General features: G+C 37.5%; 1 protein-coding gene across 1 annotated transcript in view; it reads left to right on the top strand.

Annotated features, from left to right (window-relative positions):
* Nucleotides 1-13599, top strand: part of HOMER1 (homer scaffold protein 1) — an 88815-nt gene that overhangs the window by 59995 nt on the left and 15221 nt on the right. The window contains exon 6 of the mRNA XM_005492131.4: nucleotides 5230-5386. Within this exon, the coding sequence (XP_005492188.1) occupies nucleotides 5230-5386 (157 nt within the window). The remainder of the gene's footprint in view (nucleotides 1-5229; nucleotides 5387-13599) is intronic.

The raw sequence follows: 13599 nt of genomic DNA on the forward strand, positions 1-13599 counted from the left end.
TCACTGGATCTCTCAGATGCTACTGCAACAGAACCAAATGGTTGACAATGCCCGTGCCTTGTTGAGCATGAAGAGCTGCTCTGTAAGGCTTTGCCAGCCCAGCTGTCAGAAGGGGTCACTCCCTGCTGCCAGCACAGTTAATGCCTTGTTACCAGCTGGTTGACATACCACTCCCTCTGCTTGATAATGCTCACTCCACCAGACTCTTGGGCTGGTTCCAATGCATGCCAACTATTTATGATCTAGGCAGCTGCTACCAGGACTGTGCTCTGTTGATATTTGTAAAGTCTCGTGGATTTCGTTATTATACCAGAATCCACATTTTCTGTTGAAAGCACTCCATTCCTACTTGGCTAAATTCCCCTTTACATCTGCTGTCTCAAGACAGGATTGCTCACCCCACAACTGCAGAGCAGATTGCAGTGACACCTGAAGAAAATAATTTACCTGCTCTCGAATAACAGTAGTTTCTTGAAACCATGACTATGCTATAGAATAAATTTTAAACTAATCAATTTTATGCAATGAATGCAATATTAAGACCCCTAAATATTAATAAAGTAGATTTTTTCACATTTTATTGATAAAAAACTGAAATAAACCTTAAACCATGTTTCACAGTGTTGGTTCTCCATTCAACTAAGTGAACAGCAAATAAGCAATAATGATTCGAAAAGCAGAAACATAATTTGAAGTGCTTTTGTTTCTTTGTTTCATGAAAACGTTTCTCAAAATAACTTCATTCTGAATGGAGCTCATCAATGTGTGCTTATCCCCCCTTCCCTTCGCCAGCCTTCTCCAACTGGCTAAATGTGGTGACTGAAGCTTTTCAGCTTAATTTTCCTTAAGTGACCTACTTTGCAGAGAAAGATAATCATGCATTTATAGCCTCTGGCACACTATTCAGGTCACAGATGGACAGATACCAAAGCAATTCCTCAGTGACTTACTGGGCTTGTAACTAATCCCTAGTGAGAAAGGAGATTGGCCTGATCTTAATTGGCCAGAATGCCTAAATGTATGGAAGGAAGATCATTGACTCCTACTTCAATTTTCAGAGGGTATCACAGTTAGGTGGAGTGGTACCAGCCAGCCATTTTTCTAGGAGTGTTTTGGGAAAGTGATTGAATTACATGATGTCACAGATGTTAAAATTCATTTTGAATCATTTGCCTTGACAATGGGGCACCATGTGGTGTTCTGACTGTGGACATGACTAATATTACACATATACCAGATACTGTGGCCAAAACCAAGGACAGGAGCTTCAGGAGAGTTTTGGCTTTTTGCTCACTTAAGGGCACTTGAAATCTCATGAAGAGTTGTCATTGTGAGACCCAATCCTCTGCTATGAAAGCTTCTTTTATTTTTTTTTTTTTTAATTAGCATGGTAGTTGAGCACATGAAACTCATGGTTTGCTGTTATTCTTTAGAGGATCCCTTTCTCTCTCTTGTATTTGGCACCAATGGAATGCATGCAAAACAGCTTGTCCTTTCGTTTTCAGATGTTCTGAAGTTTCCCAAGGGAAATGACCAGGCTTTATTCTCTGTTAGGGTATTTTTAAAACTTTTGTGTAGTTTTTCATGCTGAAAACCAGGCAACAAGCCAGAGTGTTAAGAATATTTCTTTTTTTGAAGGACTGTCTTGAAACTTTGGGTTTGTCAGGCAGTCGGTGATGTTAATTCTGACAGGTTTCAAGAAATAACTGTTAAAATTGTGACACTGCCAGCAAAGGGATGGATGGCTTTCAGAAGAAAACAAGCATGTATGCAGGTTGAATTCTTGCCCCACAAGACTGCAAGTGGGTATGACTGTGTGTCCCTCTGTGTCTATATACAGCTTTCCACAACAGTGCAGAGCTGGAAAGTGCTCTGGTAGATGTTACTGTTTGGATCAGTGTGATCACTGAGTAAGTGTACATATTTTAAGTGCTTTGTAGAATACATAGTTTCAAAGCACATGAGGGATGATTCAGATTAGGTTTAGGTGTTTACAACTGTTAAAACAACTTGTGTGTATTTTCTATGACAGAATCTAATGCAGTGAGGGCACAATCAATTCCTTTTAGCAGCAAGCCTTTCAGACAGGAATTAAGTAAAAGGTAGAGAGAAAGAGTATGTGCAGCTTTATCCATCCCAAAGAACTGTAGTGCACCTGTTCCACCATCAAAATTCCAGCTACATGCTTGAGCAGTTTCTGGGACTCCTTTGGACTTTCCCTTTGTCCATCATCTTCTTGATCTCTGTATTCACTTTCACAGGGGCTAGTTTCAGCATCTCCTCCTCCAAGGGACAATTTCATTGTGTCTGAATCATATGTTTCCTAGTGTTTTCTCAGGAAGGGTTGGTAAATTTGAACCAGTAATAGCTCTACAGATACAAGCTTCAGTGCAGATATTCTCAGCCTAACCTAAGAACAGCGTGCTCTAAGTGTGCTTTTATCTGGTTCTAAAGTAATTAATATAAATCCAGTTTTAACTAAGCTAATCCACAGAGCATAATTTCATTATCTTCTTTGTTGTTTTTATTTTCCTTTTTCTTTCTTTTTTTTTTTTAATCTCAAGAAAGTATTTGAGGAACGAAAGTCAAAACTGCCAGGACTGGTTACAGGCTATTTTGATCAAATTATTATTTTGTGAAACAAAAAAATCCACACCCTTGGGACTGTGTTTCCCAGTATGATATCCACTAAGAAGAAAGGATAAATCTAAAGAGTTAGGAAGTCTTTGTATATTACCAAATACAGAACTAGACTAATTTAACTGAAGTGTTTCCATTTTGTGACACTGTAGCACAATCTGTAGAAGATACAGTAACAATTATTCGTAGCAAAAAAAAAGTATATGCTACATGCAAGTCAAACCTGTATTACAACAGAACGTTCCTGCCAACTCTGTGGGTCTCTTAGGGAAAAAGAGTACAGTTGAGAGATAATACTGATGCATTCCTATTGAGAATAGCCAATTGAAGAATAACCAGATCCAAAGAAACCTTACAGCTTTTGAACTAAGGTAACCGTAACAGTAATAGAAAATACATGCTTCATATTTCATACTGACATTTCATTATACAAGGAATAACTTAAAAGCTCCTGGCTATTTTTTTGAGAGACACTGTAGTAGGGGCACCAGGGAAAGGTGAAAGTGATACACACCACAAATCACCCTCACATTATTGCTCATCACTACCTGAGTCTGACTTCTGGGTTCTTCATGGATTAGTGGGTATCATTGTAGATATATGCATTAATAGATTAAAAAAAATCTTTTCTGTTCTTTGGATAATGAATCAGACAGTTGTCAGCCTTTGCCTGAGATACAGCTGTGTTACATCAGTTTGTGTGCATATATCTTCTGAGGGCAAAGATGAGTAGTAAGGCACATTTCGTAAGAGAGTATCAGTCTCATGTGTAAACAATTTCCTAGAAGCTAGTAGTAGCCAATAGTCCTGCAGGACTGCTAAGTGGAACTCACTTGTATGAAACTACTGGATTGGCTGTTCTCAGATCAGAACATCAGGAGACGATTATGAATATACTAATAAACTAGACATTTTGAGCATTCTCTTAATACAGTTTGCTTATCTTCTGGGCTACTGTAAGTGAAACTTTAATCTGATTAGAGGAACAGAAGAGTGAACATGGTAACAGAAATTCATGCTTATCTTGTTGAATATGTGTGTCTGTGTCCCCTGAGGAAGTAGGACACTTATAGGACTAAACTATTTTAGTTTAGTCCTATAAGATCTAAAATTTCCAGTGGTGAACTTGTAATTAGTTGTATCATTAAATGCTAGAGCATATTCCTCTTCTGGAGAAACTTGTATTCCTGTTCAAGGGGACAAAGTACTATTTGGAAGGAACTGCTATAACATGGAGGAATCAGATCTAATATATTAGTGAAACATGTGGTCTGAATAGTTAATGAATGTTCCCCATGGTCTGATTAAGTTTGAACACCTAGAGGAGCATTTATAGGAGTCAATGTTTTTGAAATATGCTTTGATGGGATGGAATTTGCATATGCAGGAAGTGGAAGAAAGAAACCAAGTGGACAAAATGATGGCAAACTATTTCATTATACGTGTGTACAAAGGTCAAATAAATCTGTAAACTTACATTCAAAATAGTAATTAACTTCATAATATTAAGAGATATATTTAAAATATGTAATTATATAATAATTCATTGTAGGATATAATTTTGGTCAGAGTTATAGATTTTTGGTTTTTACTGATGCCTCTGATAGTGAGCTAATGAAACAAAATTAATTATTTTCTGCATGTACTGTCCATGTAGGTGTGCACCTCGCATGTTGTTAGCATTATACAAGTACATGTTAATGAGCTATTTGCATATAATGCATATAATGCATTCACCTGATATGTCTGAGATACTTTTCCCTTGCATACTGAGTGTAAAGATATGGTCTGCAGATGATGGCAAACTAACTACTGTGAAAATTAAAACCCTGTATTTGCCAAGAGAGCAACTAAATTGTAAGCAGGAATTTTCCTCTATAGACTGCTTCAGTAAACCTCAACATCAGCTTCCATTTTGAAGTAAAGCAGTGGTATATCCATCCTACTTGATCTCTACTCTCTTTGCTCATATTACTGAGGAAAAAAATATTAACAGTATTATGAAATTCAAGATCTTTCAATTTTCAAGAACAAATTAAATATGGTGTTTAATAAAGTACATTTCAGAAATGGAAGGCTTACATTAGGACAACAAAGCTGCACTTCCAAAGCACATGATTAACTCTCTTTAATCAAGTTGATAACAAATATTTTCCTACAACACATTTAATAAAGTGTGGATTAAAAAAGCACTTCCATTCAATGTGCATATATTAAAAGAGTGACTAATCATATGAATATTCTTGAATTTCATGCTGTTGCTTTTGTGAAACTTATGTGGGTTTAATGATCTTTAACATTTTATTTATAAATGCACCCTGTTGAATGGGAAAAGTAGATTTTTTTTCCAATAATGATGTTACCTATACTTTCTTAATTTATAGTTTTGATAATTTGAGCAGTTGGATTCTTATTTAGTTGTTTTATTTGGTATATAATTATATACCAAACAGATATTGTTATTGTTCGTTATATAATTTTTTGTGTAATTCTCTTTTTTCTGGATATTAAAAGAAAATTTATAAGACATTTAAGAAGCATAAGGGAAGAGATTTGAGAGTTCTGACCATTCTCATTCTGTCTGTGCAGTTCGACAATCAGCAAGCATTGGGAGGCAGAACTGGCCACGCTCAAGGGTAATAATGCTAAGCTCACAGCAGCCCTGCTGGAGTCCACTGCCAATGTGAAACAATGGAAACAGCAACTTGCTGCATATCAGGAGGAAGCAGAGCGGCTTCATAAGCGGGTAAGTCAAAGCAAATGGCCAGGATCCTTGAGGTGGAAATGGTGACTGTATTCACGCATTTTCAAGTAAAAGAAGTTTACTGTTGCAGCTTCAGGTTTAATCTTCGAGACAGAAATTAGTGATTTTCTTAAAAGCATTTTCTCCATTTTTCTTGAAAGCATTTCCTCCAGTTGGAATTATTTGCTTTGTAGGAGTTCTTTTTCCGCAAAGGTTATTGTTGCAAGAAGTTATCAAGCCTTATGACTTATTTGGCAGCTTTAACTCTTTATTTGATGCCATCACATCTGTTTCATTACATTCTCAATAGCACTGAAGTCTAGTCCTTTCTGCCCTCAGAAGCTTGACATTGAATTTTTAAGCTCAAGAAACCTTATTGTAATGCCCTCATATAACAAAGATGAAGAGCTTGCCCTCCATCTTGCACAGGAAGGACTCTGAACAACACAAAGACAAGATCACTATATGCAAGTAGAGATCTGCACCTGTTTTCACACAGAAGGGTCTGGCTCCTGTTGCCTTCATTACAAATTTTGCAGAGATCATTTGGCAAACCAGAAGTTAGCTCACAATGGGGGAAGGAAGGAAGGACAATGTTTGAGGAAGGTTATATATAACATGCAAGGTTGAAGTCTAAGTTATGAAAACAAGTATTCAATATCTAATTTTGCTTCTCTTTTCACATATGACTCTCTGTATTGTATAGTCTATCAACGTTTATCCATATGAATTTGTCATAGCTAAGGGCATATTCCTCTCCAAAGTGAAGGCATGAGTAACATGTGTGAAGAGGAGATGTCTTTGATGAAGCTTTATCACTTTCGTTAATAAAGGTTAGCTTAGAAAAAATCATGGAGGTGTACTTTACACTGGAGTGGTACTATTTACAAGGGCATGTATAGTACAAGGGGAAGTGGCTTCAAACTGAAAGGTGGTAGATTTAGATTAGACATTAGGAAGGTATTCTTTACTGTGAGCATTGTAAGGCACAGGAACAGATTCCTCTGAGAAGTTGTGAATGCCTGTCTCTGCAAGTGTCCTAGGCCAGGTTGGATGGGGCTTTGAACAACCTGGTCCAGTTGAAGGTGTCTCTGCCCATGGCAGGGGAGGTTGAAATGATGTAATCTTTGAGATCCATCCCAATCCAGGCCACTCTATGATTCTGTGACACTTATTTAAGAAAAAATGAAAAAAACCCAAACTAAACCATTGTAATCTTATGCATGAAAACAAGTGTCATGATATGTTGAAAAAGAAGGATGAATATTGCAGACCTCTCCATTTTGAATGCTGTAGTCACCTATAGAAAATAAGATATGGCAATTACAGCCAAGTCCTGCAAAATCCATCTTTCAGACCTATGCTGGACTTGTCTAACTGGAGGCTGTTCATGTAGTCCCAAGAGTAATCCTGTATTCATCCAGTGGGCTACTACTAACCTGTGTGAAAGACAAACAGGAAGACCCTGCAGTTTAAGAAGCTCAGGGAAATGGCAGGTTGTTGGGGATGTCCTACACTTAGACTGACTTGCAGACAACACTCCTGAAGTCCCAGGCAAAGGATTTGATAGGAAAAACAACAACTTCCAACAGACTGTAACTCTGTGTGCCATAGCTGACTGGACAAAACACATGAAATGTAATTAAGACTGGTGATTTTTGCAAAGTGCTTTCAGTTCAAGAAATTGGTGGTTGCTGACAAAATTTTGCTTCAGAAGTGTTCCAGTCAAGCAGAAGCTTGTAATGTGTGTTTGTACAGAGGGAGACTGCCACTTTGTCTGTCCTCTCATTTAAGCTTCTCATTTGGAAAAGTGGGAGTTGTAGCCTGTGCTCCAGGTTTGTGAATACATAATAACAGTCACAGTTGATAAAATTATTTAAATTACAGACTTGTATTATAGTTGCTACAGTGCAAATGTTCAGGTGAATTTGAACACTAGATAGGCTTTATAGTGAATAACTCATTGCTAAATGTGGACATAATAAGGTAACATTCTTCCTAAAAAAATGTGTTGTCTCAGCTTTGTGTTGCAAAGCTGAGACAATAAAATCTTTACCTAAGAAAGAAAAGTAATGCACAACAACAGCAGCTGTGTTTGTCTTGGGAGACTCAACCAGACAAGACAGGCAAAGATCCCTTTATTTTTTTTATGTTACTCCCACTCTCAGTCAAGTCTTATTTAAAATCTCTTATTGAAAAATTAAATTAATGAAAATAAAATTAATGAATATAGGAGTTTTTGGCATTTAATTTTGCTTTTATTTGATACTCCATTTAACGTTATTAATCAAGTCTTTGAGGCTATATTCATTAATAGCTGATGATTTTTCTTAACTTTTTCTGAGCAAATTTCCTGCAGTTATTTGTGTTTCTGAGGAAACAAAATCCATAACAGGGTATTATCTACGCTATGCTCTTTTCATTGCTTACATGCCTTTATTAGGTGATTCTGTAACCTGTGACCTGAGGACTTGTTGATATTTCACAAAGAATATGGAAACACTCTGTTCCTAACTCTCTCTGGGAATGCCGGTTTATTACAATAGGGTAGTTTATTGGGAGTACTGCCCTCTGTTGGAATTGCTTCTAGAAATATATAGACTTGGCTAACCCAATGAATTAAGTTCTCTAAGCAAAAAATGTGTGTAGTGTTAAGAAAAATTTCCATCTCCATCTGTTACCATACAGTGCAGTGCAATACAAAAACTCTTCTAAACTACATGCTGGAGACTGATCTTTCAAACTGAATTAGTGCCTCTCTTCAAAAGAAAAACTGCAAGTCAGATGCTTCTTTCTTATACAAATAAAAAATGTGCTGCTGAAACGGCAGATCTGGAGACTTTTGGTTACAGCTAATGTGGCAGCAAGCACTGTTCAGTCCCTGTCTTGTGCTGTCTTTCTGTGCAGTTTATCTGTTCTGTATAAGCATGTAGCTGCAGTTGATCCAAAAAATATTCCCCAAACTGGAATCAGTCTCAACTGAGATTATGTATAAATTATATATCAAGTTTATATTACATCCTGCTGTAGAAGACAAGGGTAACCCATGTTCTTTTAATAAATCCCTTGGGGCAGATTAGAGTGAAACGACACTGAATAGTCATTGTCTGTAAACATATGTGTATATATATGCACACAGTTTCTTTTAAAACAATTTAGTTGGAAAGACAAACAGCCAATTGTAGCCAGTTTAGTTCTTATTATCTGCAGAAAAAAAGCAATGTAAAAGTATAAAAATAGCACTTACAAATGTGTAAGGAAAAGAAAGAGAAAAAAAGGGCAAATAAAGAAAGATTTATAGTCAACCCCCCTTGCTGGCTCCAGAAATGAGATTTCGTATAATTTTGATGTGTGTTGTCTGAATTGAAGATATTGGTCCATCGGGGGTGGGGAAAGTCAACAAAACTCAAAAGATTTAATGAGTTTTATATGCTCAGGTTCACTGTTGTTACAGCTGGCCTATTGTGCCAGTGCAGTTTAGCTCAATGGCCATCAGCAGAGATGAGCTTCCTTCAGGCTCATGTGAATGTCCCTGACACTGCCCAGGCAGCCCTCTGCACTTGGGTGGGTACTTTGCACATCAGGAGATTGCCCCCTGAATGTTTGAGACTTTAGCATTCCGGTCTCTCTTCCAGTAGTACTTGTGGATGCATTCTTCTCCCCAGCCATCCCCTGGAATGGTTGGACAATAGCACCCCCTTCATCTTAAGTTCCAGTCACAATCCAAATTCCAGTTAGTAGGTGTATTTGGGGAGGGGTGGGCTTTGGTGGCCATAGATGAACAGCTGCTTCTTTGCAGTTTGCTATAGTCGGCAAAAAGCCCCCAGTGATTTTGCCAGTTCTGACCCATTAACAATTTCAATCCCCCACAAGTCCAATATAGTCCTCCTTTTTTCTAGTAATTCTTGTAGAGACAAAAGCATGGAGAGTAAGAGTTCCACTCTTAAGGAAACTGTCTAAGGTTGCTTCTCTTTCTTTGATTTTGGTTGCACTTTTAAAATAATTCCACTTTTCTTTTTTGGTCATCTCTGAGTTTTACTCATTTATCAGTTCAGTTTTTTGTGTTAACCTACATTTGTTTGCTTTCCCTGAGGCCTTTCTCTTCCTTCTTCCATTTGTTCTCTGCCTTAATAATGCCTAGAGCTGAGATAAAGCATAATACAGATTCAGTGTGGCTGAGTGAAACATTCTCAATAAATTAAAGTGTTGTGCTTTCTCCTGATACATTCTAGGCTTAATTGAGAAACACTGTATTTGATATTTTATCAGACAGTTTATTTTTCAGACGTTTGCTAAATGGGTGTTTGGATTTTTACCTTTCAAATACAAAGAGATAATTCTAGGAAAATGTGATGCCCAGTCACAAGCTTAACTTGGAGCTCTCAGCCTTCTCTAATCTGCTCAGAAACAACAAAATTTTCCCTTAAATGGGGCTGGTGAGCACTCCTACACACCTTGCGTAGCTTTTTGACATCAAAAGGGATTCATGAGTTTAGAATAGCTCAGTAACAGAAAGAAAAATCCTGAAGTAAGCTGCTTCAGACAAATAGAATAGCATGGGCCCTAACATTAATCCTGCTACCACAAAGAGGAAAGGATTGAATGATGATATAAATTATGGAAAGTAACCCACAGTTCTGTCTTTGTCATGTTAAAAAAGAAAATGATTAATTTTTTTCATGCACGCTATCTGCTAAGTAAATCATCCTATGACACTGGGCAATAGCACAAAGTAATAACACCAGTGCATAATAATAAGAGCTGCAGTCCTTGGAGATCATTCATCTTCAGGAAAAGAAGCCTAAGATAAAAAGAGATGAAGGGAAGTGATCAAGCTCCTGGGTAGTCATGAAAGAACAGAGAGGTAAACTCTTGAATTCTAGCTTGTTATTTTTCAAAAATTTCCCATAAGATAAAAATTAGGCTATTGTGTTCTTTCATTCAATGAATGAAATAAATGTGAGATATCTTATGTAGTTATTAAAATCACCTGACAAATAATGGACCGTGATTTTCCTACTGTTAAAACAATTTTTAAAATGGATATTAAAAAATGGCCTGAGCATACCAAAATAAAAACATGGTCATTTTATTGGACTGTTTCCATGTCACTTAAAGAGAACAACAGTCTGTAAAAGGATTGTGAAAGTTCAAAAGAAATATGGAGTGCTGTATAAACCATCTGTTCAGAAAATCTTTGCAGACCCTTTAGAAGTCACCTCCACATTTCCATCAGCTACATTGATACTTGAATAGCCAAAACTAACTTTTGAATGTGCAATTGCAATGTGATGAATTTATCTGCTGGGTTGGAGCCCATGCCATGGACTTCATATTTGCTGACAAGTCTTGTTAGCAGCCCTGTGACGACTGTAGAAAACTGTTTGGTTTTATATGCCCAAGGAAGAACTTTATCTAAGAGTGGAAATATGAAGGAACTTGACAGAAAACATACTGACAAGAAATTTATGAATGGAGTTCTGATCAAAAAAATTTCTGGTAATTCACCTTCTTCATTTGATGTCTGTCTCTTGTCATTCTCCCTTTAAGACTGTGTCCCCATACTGAACAATTCAAATTTAGCTTTGAATAAATTTTGATTGATTAAGAAAAAAAAGTTAACCAAGTATAATCTTCTCCTTAAGATACTGTAATTATCATGTGGTTAGATAGCAGCTTTGTACTTCTTGTTTACAATGAAAATAGTTGACCACGTTTTTGCATGGCACTAGGGATAGCAATGGAAAAAAATACAAGCATTTTATTTCAGACAATATGTTGGGAATTTTTTCTCAGATCTACATTTTAGTCCCTAGAATATCCATTTCAGCCATCATAAGTGCTTTATTATTTTTGAAATGCTATGTGTTGTCAGCCTTAGGCTATCAGAGCATTTCTTAGAAGAAGAATTGTGAAACCCAGCACATATTTTAATCTCTGTGTCAATGATTCCTAATACAGACAATCCACCTAGCATTTATGAAGATTCAACCCTTGGTTGATAATTACACTTTACAAGAACGATGATCACTTTTCAGACAGAGCAGCTGTATAAGGTTACATTCCTTGAATCAAAATGTGAATTTGCCTTTTTTTTTTTTTTTTTTGAGAAGTTTTCCATTTAGGACCCAAGACTGTTTTGCTAGGGTTTTTTTTTTTTTCTTTTCCTGGGAATTCACTTTCTCTGAATGTGTCATATACAAGATAATAATTTGGAAAAAAAACCCAACAAACCAACAACTAAGCTACTCTGACTCTGGCTAATACAATAATTTTTCACAGAAGTGCTCTCTCATCACCATCTTCTTATTTCTAGAAAATCCTAAGAAAAGTGTTATCTACAAGTTATAAAACACATGCTTTGTGGAGGCATGCAACAAGATGTTTACATAGTTAAAATTTGCAGAATTAAATACATTCTATAATTCCAAAGCTCTGCAGGAGAATAAGAAAATGACTGGATTTAGATCCTCAGGATGTACGGTGTTTGCATTGCATGTGTTTCATGAACTGGAACAGGTGACTGGAAAAAGTATCTGCTAATTAAATTGTAGGGAAAGGGAGGTGCTTTGAATTTAGTATTACCTTATCAATTGGAAATAATAATGCATGGCTGAAGGTCAAATCATCAATCATCAATTCTGGTAAACTTGTTATGTTTTCGAAGATTTTTACTAGAGTTTCATTGTTTTCTTCACAAAAATTAAGCAGATGATAGGTTATTCCTATTTCATCTATTGTGGAAAACATTTTGGTATTTCCATGGCTTAAGGCATCAACTGCTTAAAGACAGAAATGTGTCCTTTTTCAGCAAAATCTTCTGTTTTCTCTGTTGAAAAAAGTAATAAATTGCTGGTAGCGCACAACACTTGCCCCCAGGTTATTGCTTTATCTATGGGTAAATCTTGGAAAACTACAGTAATGAATTTCCTGTCAGAAGTGATTTATATGAATAATACCACTGTGTGATTTTTGTTCCTTCAGAACCACCCTTAAAAATAAATTTTTCTTGTTTTCTGCATTTTCACATTTCTTAACACCAAAAATCTTCCCAGAATTTTTTATTTGTAAAAGCTACACTGGAATAATTGTTATTATTAGCTTGTTGCATGCTGTTGTGCTTCATAGTACTGTCTACCCTTAAGAACTGAGACGTTTTCTCTGCATAAATTATGTGAGACTTTTTGCAGTTAACCACAGTTTTGCTGACCCATGAGATAGCATTTCTCTTCTCCTCATGGAAAGCAAAGGGCTCTTTTTTCATTTGTGGGAAGTTCATCTTCAATTATTGATGGAACAATACTGTCACAGTCATAGTTACAATCCTTTTAGGGATGTAACTTAATCAGTTAAAAATAGGTAATTAATACTTCAGTTCAGTCTAGCATGAGCAGTCTGTGTGACTTCAGAGCCCTCTATGTGTTCTGCACTGTAGCTTGGGCTAGCAAATCTTGGATATTGTATCTACAGTAAATAAAAGGGAGAAAAATACAATATAGAAACAGCAAGTTAGTTGTGTCAGGTAGAGAAAAAAGGCGACAACCACCCTGAATATATGATTCTAATATGGGTTAAAAAGTTTTTGAATGGCCCGGCTCAGAGAGTGGTGTGAGTGGAGTTACATCCAGCTGGTGTTCAGCCACCAGTGCTGTTCCCCAGGGCTCAGTACTGGGGCCAGTCCTGTTTAACATCTTCACCAGTGATCTCATGGAGGGCACCCTCATTCATTTCACAGGTGACACCAAGCTGGGTGGGAGTGCTGATCTGCTGGAGGGCAGGAAGGCTCTGCAGAGGGATCTGGGCAGGCTGGACCATGGCTGAGGCCAATGGTGTGAGGCTCAACAAGGCCCAGTGCTGGGTCCTGCCCTTGGGTCACACCAACCCCAGGCAGCTCCACAGGCTGGGGCAGAGTGGCTGGAAAGGAGCTGGGGGTGCTGGTGACAGCAGCTGAACATGAGCCAGGCTGTGCCCAGGTGGCCAAGAAGGCCAATGGCATCCTGGCCTGGATCAGCAATGCTGTGGCAGCAGGGCCAGGGCAGGGATTGTCCCCCTGTGCTGGGCACTGGTGAGGCCACACCTGGAATCCTGATCCCCTCAGGTCAGGAAGGTCATTTTGGTGCTGGAATGAGTCCAGAGAAAGGCAGTGGAATTGGTGAAGGGTCTGGAGCACAAGTCCTGTGAGGAGCAACTGAGGAAGCTGTGGGTGTTTAGCCTGG

The sequence above is a fragment of the Zonotrichia albicollis genome, chromosome Z (assembly GCF_047830755.1).
Source record: "Zonotrichia albicollis isolate bZonAlb1 chromosome Z, bZonAlb1.hap1, whole genome shotgun sequence".
Lineage (NCBI taxonomy): Eukaryota > Metazoa > Chordata > Aves > Passeriformes > Passerellidae > Zonotrichia > Zonotrichia albicollis.